Genomic DNA, 16,820 nt, shown 5'->3' with positions numbered 1-16,820 from the left:
CGGGATACGTACTATTTAACTACATGCTAAGGCAAAGGACACTTAATCAATCTATAGTCCGGGGTTTGAGTTTGAGGTTGAGTTTTATGGAGCCAGTGAGGAAAAGAAAACATGCATTCTAGACCGTCACCGTTCAATTCTGCTGAGCCTTATCTACATACTGAAGTCTGCGTAGATCGCCGATCCGAGCCATGTCGGATCGGATCCAGATCAATGAATAAATCAAAACAATGGGCAGATCCAGGTAACGATCAACCTGCCTTGGCGTGCTGTGATCTGTGGATATGCCAAATTGCCAACCGTGAATCGGTTGGGTGGGATGAACCTGCGGTGAACCATACATGGACAATGATATGGTATTATGTGGATGGCTTGATAAGATAATTGACTTGGCGGCCGGAGTGTCTGGACTCTGAACTCTGAAGTTTCTTCCTCGTAGATCTGGGCTAGAGCTGTATTTGCTTTTTTTCTCGTTAGGTCCTTTGCTCCTGCTCCTGTTATTCAAGCTGGCGAGGTTTAATAGATTGGAATTACCTTTCCTGAGGGGGTATCAAGATTATATCGGGTAGTTAGCTAGACTCTCATCTGATGGACAGACCTACTGCTTAGAAGGAGTTAGAGGCCTCCGTCTTCAGCTCCAGTCTAATCCAATATTGTTCTCAGAAGTCTGTCTATACTTCTGGGAGGTTTATATGGGCTCGATACTTTTGATCTGGATCTTGAATTGCGGTTGATTAGTGACATCTTGTTCCTCCATGTCAACCTATATTAGATGATAGCTGTCTAGGCATTTATAGAATAAATGGGAATATTTCCTCCTTCATATGTATGGCTCGGTAATATGTATATATTATAAAACAATACCATTCAGCCATCAAAATACCAATTGGCATTTAGGGATCCTTCTGTATTGCTTACATGCCAACAATATATTTTGGTCCATTTGAGCAAGATTTGCCAAACACCGTTACTGATGAGACTAACACAAAGAGTACCTGTTCCTAAGGAGTTTACAATAGCAAGCGGCCACTTATTGAGATACTATTTACTCCATAAGAATCTTTGTAGGTTGTAATGGATAACTACAACATTCGAACTGTCTCCCACCACGAGACGGTCATTTGTAGTTAATAAGTTCCAAGAATGCAGTGTTGCCGAGGAAACATTAACAACTGTGGTTTTCGCTTGTCACTTACAAGAATGAGGGCGAGAGTCCTGGTCGACTCCTGATCGGAAAGTTTTGTACGCATCCTCTCCAAGTTCCTTGTACACGCCGATCCAACTCTACAGGATTTGGCTTACGGCCAAGGCCATCAGATAATTTCCATCTGATACTACGGAACATGGAAGTGCCCTCTACTTTACCTTCCAGCCCCTCCGCAGGCGATAATGTAATTTCAATGCCGTTTCCTATCAAATATCGTGGCAGATGGCTCTCACCATAGTAGATGTAAGCCAACCATCCTTTGCGATGGTCTCATCTGGGCATATTCCGATTTTTGAAAAGCGCACCGAATGATGTTGGAGCATATACCTAATGCGTAGTAGTACTTGTAGTTGCATTAAGCAGACAGCAGCCATGCCCGGGCCTGTCTATCACGCTTATCCTGTGGGGATGGGGCGGTTTTTATAATCTCGGTACCTGGGGAGTGGAGATGGGTGTTGGTGGGAAGGAACGGCCCGTCTGTCTGTTGGTGTTGGTTGCGCCTTCCGCGTGAAGGCTAAAGAGAACGGACGGTGAACGTGTCACGAGGAAGGTGCGATTTTGAGGTTCCTGCCTCAGTTGCTTGGAATCTGTTTTGGAAGGAGCAGTATCGTGGGTCGTTCTTGCCCTCATAGTTGATTTGGAGACCCGTCAAGTGAGAAGGCGTGGTCCAGCAGCTCAGAATGCTGTTGTTGGGGTTGTTGGATTTGGAGAAGGCACGGGTACAACTAGGTAGGTACGGCGGCAGTGATGAGCTGGTCCAGCTGCAGTCGGACCAGACGAATATAATCCTTCAAGCGTGGGACCTTGGCTTTTTATTGTTCGGTGTCTCTCCGATTGGGCGTGTATGGAGAAGGGACCACCAGTCAGGGCCTCATCTCACTTAGGTTTGGATTCCGTCACTGGTTGAGGGAACGTGCGATGTAGATGGCTCGTATATTTGCTACTCTGGGGCATCGAAATCCTCCCCGCAGCCCCGACTCTCGATAAGGATCAGGACTTGTTTCACTTTGAGGCAGCTGTAAAATCTTAGCTGTAAGCCAGATCAAGCCGAAATTGAGGGCAGTGGTGGAAGAAGCTTCGATCTGGGAGGGGCTTTGTGCTGTTGTCCACTGACTCGAGCTTGATCATCGATAAAGATGTAGTTAGTTTGGGTCTAGTTGCATCGCGAGAGACCGTCAAGTTTCCCGGCATGGATATGCAATATGGGGAATCCTCTGTGTCCCGGGTGGTTGGCGGTTAGTGAGTCGGAAGGCCACGAGGGAAAGAGTTGTGCCTTGCCCTTACGCCTTACGTCTGGGGGAGAGTCACTGTGCCAGAGACGATACCGGGTGCTGAATTCTAATATGTAGTAGTAGTATTATTTGGAGTCCAGTTGTTGGACAGTCAAGCTTCTGCCATTGAAGGGTGGCAGATTGGGATCAACGGGAGTGATTTTCGGATCAGCTCAAAGAAGCCCAAATAGAATAATGATGCAGCCACTATTGGGAAGATCTGAATCTCCGGGCGGGAAGGTAGCAAAAGCGCCCAGTGCTCCACCATTCTTGTTGGCTTCATGGTTCTACAACGCCAACACCGAGGTGCCTTTGTTTCCTCCAACTACGGAATATGGTGTGGGCAAGTCGGAGAACGCGGGAGAAGTACTGGGCTCGTCACACTTGGACCACCCCTTTGTGTCGCACGCTGGTTTCAACTGGGTGGATTGACCGAGGTGTAACAGACTGGACGGTTCACTCGATGGTCGCGGATGGCGACCTGAAGAGCCGGAGGGTCGGGGTCGGGCGAACTTGGAACGCTGGAGTTCTTGTTGGACCTGATATATGCCACTACGTAATGTCCCGAGGTAGACGGTCCACCGTTCGTGCGGGTTTCGAGTTATGCCGAATCATTTTGGTTGTCGAGGAATCGTGAAGGCGGGCGACGGCGAGGAGAATAGAGGAGGGAGAAGGAAAGCTGAATTGATAGCAGCAGCATCTTGATAGATATCATGATTCAGGCGCTTTCCAAGCGCCTACTCGAGTAGACCATTTAAGTGGTCGAACAGCGAACGGTGACATTGACGACATGACTCCATCCAACTCCATGCCCGACCGTTTCATCCAGTGAGATTAGACATGGCGCCTTGGCAAGCCGCGATGTGATTCGACCCGTTCCTGTTTCAGGAGCGAACCCTGCAGTGCCGGCGTCTGCTGGGCGTGGTTCCGTGGATACGAGAGTTGGGCCTGCTGGCTACCCCTGGAGATCAGTCCAATTTCTGGGTGGAGTGCAGTGGGGAAGGGCAGACAGGCACAGCCTCTCCTGGCACTTGGCCCCCTTTGATGAAATTTCTGGAGCACGAGGGAAGACCCCTGACGGTGATCGATGAAATGATGGAAGTGGCAGCGTCAGAGTTGGGTTGCATGAGGAAGAGGAAGAGGAAGCCCCCCGCGCAAGATGAGTGGCGCCCGTCTGAGAAGATACGAGGTATACAGCCAGCACATTCGATTGCTCGACGGTGGCTTCTTTCTTCGACACCGCCAGTTCTGTTATTCGGATCATCCCGTAGAGTTTGGTCACATCGATAGTCACCATTTAGGCTCTTAGCAGCCAAGGCGGGGGAACTGAGAATAAGGACTGGGACTGAGACTGGGACTGAGATGGATCTCACAAGATGGATTATGTTAGGCTTGGATTTAATTAATTCTCTGAGAGCCAAAGAACGGGCAACTCGGCCGCTGATTGGCCTGAAATAAGATTGTTTGAGTGTTACTCCTTTCCCCTCGATCTCCATATCAAACGGCGCTTGGGCTGATTTTCTCTCTTCCGCTTCTTCTGCTCTGCTTTTCCTTCTGTACTCGTTCCAACTCTTCCCTTCATTTGTTTCACCCCAGTCTCTCGTTTGCTCGCTTGCTTGAAGGGTGTTGGCCTGCTGTATCGCCTCAGGTGCGTTTCTCCCATTCCTGCATGTGCCTGCATTCCTATCCTCTCTAACACTTTCCAGGTCGCATCCATTCCAGCTGCTTCATCCACCGCTCATCACCAGGTACGTTGCTTTTCCAGTGATTGTTTTGCACTGCACACTCCGTCGTTGTCGCTCTTTGTGGCATTCCTGGATTTCCGTCGGCTACGATGCGCTCGTTATACTGCTGTCTGCTGTTCGATCTCGCCATCTCCCTCGTGGCCCTGCAGGGGCTGTGGCAACCTCCCATTTCTGTACTGCAAGGGGCTCTCCCTTGTTTGCGCACCCGCCACCTGCGCCAGTCTTCCATTGGAACTTTCCTTTTACTGGCCACACAGTCTCGTCTCTCCTTGGCCCTTTTCGCGACCTGGGGGAGGAATGCGCCGCTTCCTGGTTTTCTTTGTTGTTGTTGTCCGTCCGTGCTTGATATTATCCTCATTCCCTGCCTGATGCAACCGTTTATCCCACTCGACAACACTCAACACCACCAGACAACGCCAATGCATTGATTCATTTCTTGTTACGCTTTATTGATTAAAGTCTAACCATCGTCCGAGGCGATAGCTTACAGCGCGACTGAGTCGTGAAGACCCAACGTCAAAACATTTCGCTCATTTGAACCCAACTTCGTCACTCCTTTCGTCTATTATCGATCACGATCATGCCCTCGAAGATGCGCCTTGATGCCAGCCTGGTCGCGGGTCTGGCCGCCTTCGCTGGCGTTGCCGATGCCTTCTGGCGTCTTCCTTGCCAGGGCCGCAGCGGTCTTGCTAGGATGGACCCTTTGATGGACCCCGGCGAGCCTTCGTACCACGTCCACACTGTTCATGGATCGAACGGTTGGTTTATCTCACAAGTTTGCCTTGTCTTCACGCTAAAGTTCATCCTTTTTAGGTTTTACCTGGGATGCGGACAGATCGACTCTGCTTGAGGGGTCCTGCACATCGTGCGCCGTCAGGCAGGACAAGTCGGCCTACTGGGCCCCCTCCCTGTACTTTGTTGACAACGAGACCGGCGACTCCGAACTCGTGGACGAAGTCGGAGGCTTGCTTGCGTAGGGCATCCTGTTCCAACAGCATCTTATTGTGAGACTAACCGGGTGAACGTGTCTTAGGTACTACCTGTTAACTGGAGACAAAGTTGAGCCGTTCCCCCAGGGATTCCGTATGATCGCCGGTGACCCATTCCGTCGAAACTTCACCTTGCCGGTCCCCGACCCGCCAAAGTCTGAATGGGCCGGAGATGCTATTTCACAGGACGCCCTTGAGCAGAAGGCTCTTGGCTTCAACTGCCTGAACTACGCCGGGCAAGCCGAGGATTCTCTCAGCCGTCACCACTTGCCTGAGAAGAAATGGCTTGACGAGAACTGCCCTAACGGTGTTCGTTTCGAACTGATGTTCCCATCGTGCTGGAACGGCAAGGATAGCGATGCCGACGACCACAAATCCCATATGGCCTACCCTTCGCTGGTCAACGATGGTGTTTGTCCCGAGGGTTTCGAGCACCGTACCGTTTCCATGATGTTCGAAACTATCTGGAACACCTATGCGTTCAAGAGCCGTGACGGCTACTTTGCTCTTTCCACTGGCGACGCCACTGGATATGGCTACCACGGTGACTTCATGGAGGGCTGGGAAGATGGTGTCCTGGAGGAGGCTGTCAAGACATGCACAAACCCCTCTGGCATGGTCGAGGATTGCTCCGTCTTTGAACTGCAATCTCAGATCGAGCAAAACCTTTGCTCCTTCGACATTCCCGAAATCCTCAAATCTGAGGAAGTTAAGAACGTCAAGGGTGGTCTTCCTAACAAACTGAAGGTCACATGGGGCCCCGAGCGTGCCTTCCCCATCGAGTACACTGATGGTCACGACGACTCGTCCTCGAGCTCCGCCGCCCCATCAAGCACCGATTCGGGTATCAGCCTTTCGCTGCCCGGCGTGGGAGACCTCGGCAACGTGTTCGCTGCCGACCCTAAGACCTCATCCAGCTCAACCACCGAGGTGCCAGCCCCGACCACCACCTCTACTTCAACGACGACCTCGACCCCGACTCCTACGCCTAGCACCTCTTACATTGAGACCCCCGTCACGCAAGAGATCGTCTGGGTCGAGGAGGCAATTGTTGTCTTGGTTGACGATAATGACAAGCCGCTCAAGACCGAGACCCGCCCCGTGGAAGTCGTTTCCACCGAGACCAAGACTGTTACCCGGACCTCTTCAACCGTTGTGCAGGTCCTCCCAACTGACACGGCTCCGGCCAAGCGTCATCATGACCACCTTGCGGCTCACAAGCGCCACAGCCATGGCCACGGACACTAAACTGGAACATTGGTACGGTATTATGACTCCATGATAGGCGTTCTGAGATGAAAACCTATTGTTTTGGGAGGAAACCAACCACATCGCTTGCGATCTGTACCTACAGTTTGTTTCTAAATTTACTTTCAAACATTTCGGCCGGCCACTTCCACACTCATTTGCACCCAGCTGCGGTCCGACCTTTTGCTTTCAGTTCTCGAAGATATTTTTGATAGCTACCACTTACTTTTTTTTCTCCAACCTCACCTCGCTCCTGTGAATACTCCGTCTCACCACCCGTCTCCATTCCGATGTACGTGCTCACGTCACTTGTTTTCCATGTGAAGTATTGCATGCGACTACGTTGTAGTAGGAGATCGCTTCTCGCCCTCACTACGTTCTTTCTCTTGACGAGAAAATGATCGGAGTGTCGGTACTGATCGATCGTGTTAAATAGCAAAATGTATGCGTTACGCGCATCTAGGGGCTACGGCTGAATCTCAGCTGCCCTGTTTACAGTTTACATTCCCATTCCAATATCATGTCCGTTCGATTGCCTCATGTCCTTATCAATGCTTGTTGGAGTATCAGTTAAACGAGTTGAATTAAGATGTCAGATCCATGTAGATCTTCATGTAGGCTACCGAAGACCGGGTTTCGTCACTCCATCCATCTACTAGGCTCGGACCTCTGTACCGATGTAGAATGTCTGGTATCTTGGTGATAGACTATAGCCAAGTCCCACCTACCGAGTCCCTGAACACGATCTTCACGTGTTATAATTCTTTAGGGCCTCAGGCTGTCTCTACTCAAAGCCTTGGACTGGCTAGGGTCAGCCCCAAGGTATGATATCAAGCTACCAACACAATCGCAAGTAACCTTGAAATCCGAAAATCAGCCGGCCAACCTGAAATACCCCTGACAAGCTCGGACCTCCACACACACGCCACGCACCGACCGACATCATACATTCCAATCGACATTCTAATCGATACTCTAATCGACATTCTAATTGACGCAATACACATCCCGGAACATTCATCCTATTCCTACATCGAGCCCGACCGCATTGTAGGTACTCTGTATCCGTACTCTGGGTAAATAGATCGCCACTCGCCACCTGCCACATACATACATCGTACATAGCATAGCAACCCAAACTCAATCCAGCCCAAAACAAAACAAAATAAACCCCCCACAGAGTCTCCCAACTTCCCTAAGTCTTAAGTGGCCAAGACCTAAAGCTAGGGCTGCTTAGTGGCTAGGCTAATCTAAAATACCGTTGCAAAAATCCCCATCGAAAACGCCTGATGTAGCCCGACATGCCTCTGGCCCCACATCTCTTTCAGATACCGCTCTGCGGCGCGGTTGTATTCTCGCCCCTGGTTGTCGAAGAGGGCCGGCTTTACGCTCCAGCTGCGGACGCGACGTTTGCAGTGGCAGCTGGAGGTTGGGGTTGACATTTGCGTTAACGTTGACGTCGGCGTTGGATTGAAGTTGAGGTTGAGGTTCGGGGTTGGGTTTGTGTTTGTATTTGAGCTTGGGTTCCTGCCAATACGCATTTTTATGCTCCTGCTCAGACGAATGTCCATTCCCATGTCTGCGTATGTGTCTGCACCTGCACCAGCACCTGTGTCTGCGCCCGCGCAGCAAAGGCCCGGAGAGTCCTTCCATGCGTCCCAGTATTCGTCTAGTGGGTTGGAGAACAGACAGTCCTCGCTATCTGTCCCGGGGTCCAGGTGGAAATGGCGATGGCAGCATTCATCCTGCGGGGTGAGTACCAGTTTAGCGAGATCCCGCGGGCCCCGGTTAAGTAGAAACCACGAGACGACGCTATACTCGTTTCTCGTGTCGCGGTGCCAGAGTTTAGGCCCGTGGCGGAGGAGCATCCGCTCTAGGAGTTCGCGGAGCATGCGGAGGGTGCAGTGGAAGGCGACTTCGGAGTTTTCGTCTAGGTGGTTTGCGCGGAAGTCGAGGCGGCGTTGGCCGATTTTGGATTCTGTTTGGGCCCATTTAAGGATTTGTGTGGTGTGGGCTTTTGATGATGATTTTGATCTTGCGTGGTCTGGTGGGAGTAGGAGTTTTTGATAGTTGCTACTATCCGGCGAGTCGACGATGTCGCTGTACTCTTTCAAGCGTTTGTGAAGCTTGGTTAGGCGTTTAGACATCGACGACGAGAGGGGTGTCTTTCTGTGAAATTGGCGCCCTCGTTTTATATCGCGTGAGATATCGGCCATGTGGAAGAGCACGTGGAAGCCTCGTTCTAGATGGTTGGCAAGTTTAAGTTCTGCCTCGAAGTTCATTTCATCCTTGTCGTCGTCGTAGAACGGTCCCCATACTGACGGGACGATCTGGCGAGACAGACAACGTGCGAGATTATGACGGTATAAGGATCGCACCAGGGTGTGCACTGTTAGTGCATTTTGCTTGCCGGTCCATGGGTTTAAGGTGAGTAATGGGTTGAATGTGTCGATGTCATGGAGGCGCATAAACCATTTGCAGATGTGCGGATCTAGGACCTTGATCGTGTCGAATGTGCTTTTGTTGACCAGGCAGAGCGTCAATATAGTGCTCGCATCGCCATTGATGATGATCTGGAAAAGGAGGTCGGCGATCAGGCCGAATGGTGGAGCGCATTGCTTTCTATGAATTGGTCCCTAGATATATTGGAAGGATTAGGGTCGCGTGCTTGGTTTCCCTTTGTAACTCCCTGAGGCCAGCACACTTACCATGATTCTTGGCTGATCCAACTCGCATTGCGTTCTGGGAGCACAGAGTAATATAATCCATTGGAGGACCCCCTCGCAGAAGTTCAGCTCCCACTGTATCGAGACGCAATGACCTCAATATAAAGAAATCCCGCAAATCCCGCAACTGCCAGAGCAAGATGAGGTATCATGTGCGACGGTATGACGCGTTGGCCGAATCGCCAGGCCTCCTTGCGCAGCAGACCGAAGCACCAAGAAGCGGAGTATGCAGGGTGCAGGACCAGTGGGCGAACTGGGCGTATCGATGGGTTATATACCATACGTGGAATGGTCCCATCCCTCGCCGGTTCCCTCTCCCTGCAGAGCTGGGGGACGTGCCCTGACATCAAACGGACTATCCTTGATTAAGAGGTGGCGGACTCGTTGGCTGCAATAGCATGGTAGGGAGGGAGGGTCCGACTGACGCCCGGTTCACAAGGGACACCGCGGAGACGACGCCTCTGCCGCGATAGCCTGATGAAGAAAAAATATGTAACCTGTGAGTGGCCTATGATAGGATCAGCAGATGCTCTGGACCGCTAGTTCTTTTTCGTTTTTTCCGCTGCTCCAAGAGCGGTGGCTCCAGGGCCTTACTAGTGGCTCTTGGGACAGTGGCATGGCGACGAGGGCACACCGCCAGGAACCGGATGGAGCTAGAATTTAGAAACAGAGCGAAAGATCGTTGAAGAATGAAGATCCGCTCCGGCTATCCAGGGTCCAGCCAGCACTGAGTTTGAGTTTGGCTGGTTCCCGTACGGCAGATCCTGGGGAGAACCGAGAGGAGTGAACTTAGTGAAGGTTCCCCAGACCGAACACTTTCTGCTCCGTTAAGTCCGCCCGACCGACCCCACCACCGCTGAAATTTTCTGGATGTCTGCCGCCAGTCTAGGCGGGCCTCTGATACATCTGCCGTGCTGGAGTTTGATTCATTCGTTATCCAGCCTTATCTATGAATTAATACTGCAATACTGCCCGATACAATGCCTGCGATGCCTGCGACGCCCGCGACGAGGAGCCTCCCACTCCCCGACGAGTGGTCGGACCCAGATGCCTACGTCGAAGCCCTCCTGTCGTTCGCTACGTCCTCCGACCTGTTCAGGCACCTCTGCGGAGGCGTACATATGCTGGACTTCTTGACGCGCGAGCCCGACCTCTACACCACGCTTCTGCCCGATGACTGGAGACAGTTTTTCGAACACCACCACATCGCAGACATCATCGACCTGCTGCTGCGCGACGACATCGAACCGATCCTAGCGGCTCACAAACAGGGAAATGCTGCAGGGCAGGAGTGGAGAGACGCTCCGGGCTTACCCCCGCTGTCGCTGCTGGAGTACATCTCGCAGATTCGCCGACTTACTCTGCGCAGGGGGTTTACGCCCCGCGAATCGGGCAAGGCCACAATTCCGCCGCGGATTGCTGTGGGGATGAAAGTGAAGAAATACCACGAGGTGGCGCATTTCTCGAAATACGTCAATTCACTGTGTAATACCGTGAAGCAGGAGCGGGGCGAGGAGATTTCGCATATTGTGGATTTTGGATCGGGCCAGAACTACCTTGGGCGGACGCTGGCTAGTCCTCCGTATAACAGGAATATTGTTGCCATTGAACGGAGACACCAGTTCATTAATGGAGCTAACCGTATGGACGTCTACGCGAGGTTGGCTGAGAAGAAGAAGGTGCGGCTTGACAAGAAGCCAGAGGATTGCAAGGTCTGCGAGGACCCAGATTTGGCAGTAGAGAGGCCTGACCCTCGGCCAGAGAAGACGGATATGTCAGGTACAAACAAGGACGAGACTGGAAATAATGATGATGTGGCAGAAATCAATATCTTCCGTGACATCAGCGTCACAGCGGACGAACTCGGCTCGTTCCCGAAAAGCAATAATGTCAAGAGGCCGGCCGCAGAGCCGGAGGGGCCACGAGGGGCAATGGACTACATTGAGCATGAAATCAAGGATGGCTACCTTGAGCCAATCATCAAAGACGTTGTTTCCCCTACGAGCGAAGGCCCAGCCGAGACGGAACGCGCCGAGCCGGCCTCGGATGCAAAGGTCATGGTCGTGTCATTGCACTCATGCGGGAACCTTGTCCATCATGGTGTTCGGGCCTTGATCCTGAACCCATCGGTAAAGGCGATTGCCATGATTGGGTGCTGCTACAACCTGATGACGGAGCGGCTTGGGCCTGCCACGTATAAGTTACCTGTCTTACGGACTATGCACCCGCGTCTAACAAAAGATGCCGTTGCATACGATCCACATGGCTTTCCAATGTCGAAACGCTTGGAAGATTTTGAGCACGACGGCGGGACCGGCGTGAAACTGAACATCACCGCTCGATCAATGGCCGTTCAAGCTCCGTACAACTGGGGTCGAGATGATGCAGAGGATTTCTTCACCCGCCACTACTACCGCACGCTCCTCCAGCGTGTCCTGGTGGACCGGGGGATCGTGCAAAAACCCTCAATACCAAAAGAACTCTACGGCGACGGCTCCGAGAACCCGGACAAAGTGGGCAACCCTCTCATTGTTGGGTCTCTGCGCAAGGCTGCCTTCACTTCATTCCAAGCATATACCCGCGCGGCGATTGTGAAGCTGAGCCGTGACCCCGTTTACGGCGAGAAGGTGAAAGCAGGCATGGCCGACATCACCGACGAAGAGCTCGACCGTTATGCTACGGAGTATTGGCCAACGAAGAAGAGACTCAGCGTGACCTGGACTCTGATGTCGTTCAGCGCTTCGGTGGCTGAAGCCATCATTGCCGTAGATCGATGGCAGTATCTGCGTGAGCAGGACTGCGTAAAGGAGTGCTGGGTGGAACCTGTGTTCGATTACGGCGAGAGCCCTAGGAACTTGGCTGTCATTGGGATCAAGAAATGAGCCAGCGGCTGTCGTGAATCAGAAACCATACGATCGATTCAATGATTAGGCCGTGGCTCCAAACGATCTGACATGGCCACGAGTCGTACTTCCCAGATCAGCCGGCCGGGCAAACCAGTCCAGATCAACTTCGTGAAGAGAGCGTCAGGCGATCCCATATCGATGGGTTGCGTAGATGACATCTACATTTAGACAAGATACCCGGGGCAAACACAATGCTCCACACTTAGACACTGCATACTGAAAAAAAAGTCTGATAGAAATCAATAGAACATTAAACACCATGATAAATCAATCTAGGCAGAGCCTTCAATTTCTCACTCCAGAGCAAGATGATTTGCTACCATCTTAATATTGTTGCCTGAGGATCCACAGTCTCGGGCGACCGGAAGCCGCGGGATCCGAGCAGACAACGACCAGGAGCTGAGCCGTCCAAGTCTTGTGTCTGAACGCACAAATCCGGCGACAGTGCAACGCGCTGTGCTTGATATCAGAGTATAACTCTGATTTTATCCACCATGGACGCAGATAGCGCCGATAGCGATGGGAAGGAGACCCTCGTGCGCCGTGCGGTATGTGGAACAGATCTTGTCTTGTCTTGTGTTGAAGTGAGGAATGGGGAATGTGAGTATTGGCATTGCTAACATTTATTGTATAATTAGTGCGACCAATGCCGACAGAGAAAGGTATGTCCTTCCTTACCTAGATACATGATATCTATGTCCATTCGGTGTGGCCAACTAACCAACGAGTGCAGATTCGCTGCGACAAGCGCTCGCCTTGCTCCAACTGCCGCACGTCCAAGATTATATGCAGCTCGACAGGAGCGGGCCAGAAGCCTCGGGAGCCGCGGAAGCGCGTCCTGATTTCCAACGAATAGTCAGTTTTTCCCTTCTTCCTCCCCCCTGTGTTTTGACTTTGTAGTGGATCGTGGTCTGATAGTTCCCCGTAGCGAGAAGAAGATTGACAAGCTCGACGAGCGCCTCGGTGGGATTGAGCAGATCCTCCGAGACATCAAGACCAGTCTGGGCTCAAATACAGGGTCTCAGCTGTGCGCGGGTGCGCATGCAACTCCTGTTTCTAGACATCTGAGCCCCTCTGGTGCGCAGCAGGAGTATAACTACGGCTACACCTCTAACCCGCAAGACGCAATGGACCAGCACGAGTCGAAGATCGGGTTCGAGGGCAATTCGCTGATGGCGACGGAGTCGGCGTATGCGAGTGACTTCTTGCAGATCGCGGTGTCGCGGAATCCGCTGCAGATGTCTGTTTCGAAGATCAATGCTGCGCTGTCGACGCTGAAGCAGCTGGTTAGTATGCAGGATAATCAGCCGGTTTCGACGAGGGAGTTTCCCCTTCCGAAACGGAGTAGGCTTTCGGATTGTGATTTGCGCGAGTTGACGATGCCGCCGATGAATGTTGTTATTCCGTTGTTGCGGAAAGTGAGAGGTATGTCTTGGATGGTTTGGTATGGCTGAGATAGCTGACGTCGAGCAGAGAGTTATGGCAGTACTTTACAGTCGTATTGTCCGTTTATACCATTCGATCGTCTGTCTGATAAGTGCCGGGAAGTGTACTTCAACACGGAGGATTACTCTGATGCCACATTCATTGTGGCGAATGGGGGACTGTATCAAATCTTTGTCGCCGAGAGCTTCATGTCTGAGGACCGCGCCGTGCGGGAGGAGTATCAGAGATATGTCGATATCTGCAAGCACAATCTCGACACGACGTTAGCGAACTTGCATCTTCTGATGCCGGCGACTAGCGATTCTATCGAGGCCCTTACGATGGGGGTATGAGCCCTGAAATAATAACCTTATGGACAAACTCTTCTGACTGAAATAGGCTGCCCATGCAATCGAAATCTCCAAGCCTTCCTTTGCATTAACATTGACCTCCACGGCATCCCGCCTGTGCCAGGCCCTGGGGTTCCACCAAAGGGCCTCATTGGAAAATATCCCCACCAAGGACAAAGAGCGGAGGTTGACTCTTTTCTGGTCAATATACTGCATGGACCGAGCTCTTTCACTTCGTTTAGGCCGCGCGGCGACTATCCCTGACTATGACATTGACGTACCTGTGTCATTTGAGAATGCCGATATCGCCGAACCGTGGAAAACCGCGTATTCATTGTGGATAGAACTCGCCACGATCCAGGGTCTGGTATATGAAAAGCTCTACAGTCCAGCTGCGCTACGCCAGGGCGAGATGAGTCGAGTAGCGGAGGCGCGCACCCTCGCAGCTCGGATGCGCGACCGCGTTATGCAGCCTTTCGAGGTACGTTATCACCTTCTCATAGGAGTTTGTAATGCTAACCTGGTCAGAACGTGTACGCTAATATGAAAAACGTAACTCCAATCGAGTCGCTGTATATCAAATGCGACGAGGTCTGTCGCTTCTCGCTCCTGACTCTGATCTACCGAGCCTTCCCCCCGCAGGCAGGCAAGCCAGGAACATTCATCGCGGAGTGCATTGAAACAGCTCGAGCGGCGCTTGAGTCTCACAAGTTGTGCATGGCGCAGCTATCAGAGGCAACCGCTGCCTTGAAACTCTCATATCTGCACTGGTGAGCATCCTGGACTACCTTATACTTACCGAGCGTCTCTAACCGCGCAGGTCCATTCTATACTCCCCCTTCGTCCCCTTCATCGTCCTCTTCTGCCACACAATTGAAGTCTCTTCATGGGTAGATCTAGACCGACTTGAAGAATTCGTCGCCTCCCTAAAGCCAAATTGCTCGATCTCCACTGCAATTTCCAAACTCCATCGCCTCTGCCAGGTCCTTAGCAACGTTGCTAGACTCTATGTCGAAGCCAAATCACAAGCACAAACACAGGAAGACCAGGCTCTTGCATCTGTCGGACACGAGTTCGACACGTACCTCAGCGCGCTCGGTCTCGCGCCGCCCGCGGACTATGGGGATACTCGTTGGACCGGCCCTACCGTGGCGCCGGGAAATGCAAATGCAAATGCAAATCCAAATACGATGTCTGGTGAGATGAACTATCAAGCAGCTCATGTCCAGAATATTGGCACGCCAATTCCACATATGACGCAGCTCGGGAACTGGTTTTCGGGGAATCAGTATATGATGGGACTACTAGAGGAGGATTTACCAATGTTCGACCAGTCGAATCTAGCTTGATAACATACGACATGATGCATATAGTGACTTGATCTATTCATGACGAGTATATACATACTTTCCTTTCTAGTGGCCAGTAGTCTAGATACACTTCCCTCCATCAACGACCATCTCCGTCCCATTAATGAACGCCCCCTCGTCACTCGCCAAGTAAAGGCACATATTGGCAACGTCCATAGGATCCGTCAGCCGCCCCAGCGGCACATTCCCGATAAACTTCTGCCGGTTCTCCTCTGTATCCTCCATTCCCGTGAACATGCTGAACAGCCCTGTGCCCGACAGGAGCGGCGCAACGGTGTTTACGCGAATATTGTGCGGGCCGTATTCCGCCGCGAGGCCTTTTGTTGCCTTTACGCATAGTTAGCAAGGTTAAGCAATACAATGGCCCAACGGAGGATGGATGGACGGATGTAGAAAAGTACAGAGAGAGGAAGAGGGAGGATGTAAGAAGGGGAGTACTCACGTTTGAAACAGCCCCCTTACTAGCATTATACCACACAAGACCCGGCCGGGGTCTATTGGCGCCCGTCGAGGAGACATTGATCACACTCCCGCCAGTTCCTTGCTCGAGGAGTTTGGCAATGACGGCCTGCGATCCGTGGAAGATGCTCTTGACGTTGACATTGAAGACGCGCTCCCATTCTGCCTCGGTGACTTCGAGGGTTGGCTACACCAGTTAACAAAAACACAACCTAACATAACATGGAGGATAAAGCAGGGAGCGTACCTTATTGCGATAACTCGTCCCCGCATTATTCACCAGCACATCCAGTCTGCCAAACTTGGCAACCGCAGTCTCAATCACGGCCTTCCAGTCCGCGGGACTCGTCACGTCGACTTTTTGGAAGATGATGTTTGTTGGGTCCTGGGATGCGACGCTCTGGCCGCCTGCTTCGTTGATGTCGGCGATTATTACTTTGCCGCCTTCTTGTGCGAACCGGGTTGCGATTGCGGCGCCGAAGCCGGAACCGCCACCTGGATTGTTGGATTAGTGTTAGAGGGGTTATGGTACCACAGTATGTGATTTAGGGGAAGGTGGGGAGACGGACCGGTGACGATGGCGACTTTGTTAGCTAGACGGGGCATGATGATGTTATTGTTGTTGTTCTTGTTGTTCTAGGGTAGGATGAGGTGAGAGATGAGGGATGAATGTATGAGATGAGTTAGAGAGAGAGAAGCTATAGGTATACAAGAGAGAAGAGGAGGGGTCCTTATCCGAGGTCGCAGAGAAGGCCGATCCGGTCAGTGCGAGTACCTTTGGATCTTCATTGAGTTGATGGCGGAACTCTTCCGACCCCGCACTCCGCACGCATGCAGCCTATACAACTATACAGCCGATGGTAATCAGAGTGAAGTGGTAGATGTACCAAGCACATACCCTGACTGGATGTTGCCTGTCAGGTGCCCGTACTTACAGTTGCACAGGATATCGCTCGGTGCGTTCCGATCCTGAACAACGGTAAATTTCTGCTTCGAGCGGCTGATTTGGTCTCTGGACATCTATCTCGTGGCTCTATTTGTGCCAGCCCAGACAATCTGGTTGAACAAGATGCGTGAAGTAACGGAAATGGGTTGGTTGAGATGCAACGGTGGTACATTAGCCC

General features: G+C 51.9%; 5 protein-coding genes across 5 annotated transcripts; 3 read left to right on the top strand and 2 right to left on the bottom strand.

The window, feature by feature from the left end:
- Positions 1-4,803: 4,803 nt before the first annotated feature.
- On the top strand, positions 4,804-6,460 carry ASPVEDRAFT_143405 (DUF1996 domain-containing protein; the record flags this gene model as incomplete). Its single annotated transcript, XM_040807909.1, has 3 exons — positions 4,804-4,981; positions 5,037-5,196; positions 5,257-6,460. 3 exons carry the CDS (start codon positions 4,804-4,806, stop codon positions 6,458-6,460), a joined length of 1,542 nt encoding a protein of 513 aa, XP_040673708.1.
- A 1,250-nt stretch (positions 6,461-7,710) lies between these two features.
- ASPVEDRAFT_34124 (uncharacterized protein) lies at positions 7,711-9,171 on the bottom strand (the record flags this gene model as incomplete). Its single annotated transcript, XM_040810823.1, has 2 exons — positions 7,711-9,096; positions 9,169-9,171. 2 exons carry the CDS (start codon positions 9,169-9,171, stop codon positions 7,711-7,713), a joined length of 1,389 nt encoding a protein of 462 aa, XP_040673707.1.
- Positions 9,172-9,850: 679 nt separating this feature from the next.
- ASPVEDRAFT_47117 (uncharacterized protein) lies at positions 9,851-12,390 on the top strand. Its single transcript, XM_040813708.1, has one exon. It carries the CDS (start codon positions 10,167-10,169, stop codon positions 12,066-12,068), a length of 1,902 nt encoding a protein of 633 aa, XP_040673706.1. The 5' UTR covers positions 9,851-10,166; the 3' UTR covers positions 12,069-12,390.
- Positions 12,391-12,586: 196 nt separating this feature from the next.
- On the top strand, positions 12,587-14,641 carry ASPVEDRAFT_143439 (putative C6 transcription factor; the record flags this gene model as incomplete). The annotated part of the gene is made up of 7 exons (XM_040807913.1): positions 12,587-12,640; positions 12,731-12,754; positions 12,826-12,947; positions 13,021-13,517; positions 13,566-13,864; positions 13,917-14,348; positions 14,396-14,641. The coding sequence occupies 7 exons, from the start codon at positions 12,587-12,589 to the stop codon at positions 14,639-14,641; spliced, it is 1,674 nt and encodes a 557-aa protein (XP_040673705.1).
- A 360-nt stretch (positions 14,642-15,001) lies between these two features.
- ASPVEDRAFT_203075 (uncharacterized protein) lies at positions 15,002-16,390 on the bottom strand. Its single transcript, XM_040809398.1, has 4 exons — positions 16,266-16,390; positions 15,944-16,191; positions 15,680-15,883; positions 15,002-15,564 (listed from the first exon to the last, which is right to left on the bottom strand). The coding sequence occupies exons 1-4, from the start codon at positions 16,300-16,302 to the stop codon at positions 15,298-15,300; spliced, it is 756 nt and encodes a 251-aa protein (XP_040673704.1). The 5' UTR covers positions 16,303-16,390; the 3' UTR covers positions 15,002-15,297.
- Positions 16,391-16,820: the final 430 nt, after the last annotated feature.

Source organism: Aspergillus versicolor, assembly GCF_001890125.1.
Source record: "Aspergillus versicolor CBS 583.65 unplaced genomic scaffold ASPVEscaffold_14, whole genome shotgun sequence".
NCBI lineage: Eukaryota > Fungi > Ascomycota > Eurotiomycetes > Eurotiales > Aspergillaceae > Aspergillus > Aspergillus versicolor.
The sequence above is the reverse complement of the archived record's forward strand: the minus strand, read 5'-3'. Positions and strand labels throughout refer to the sequence as shown.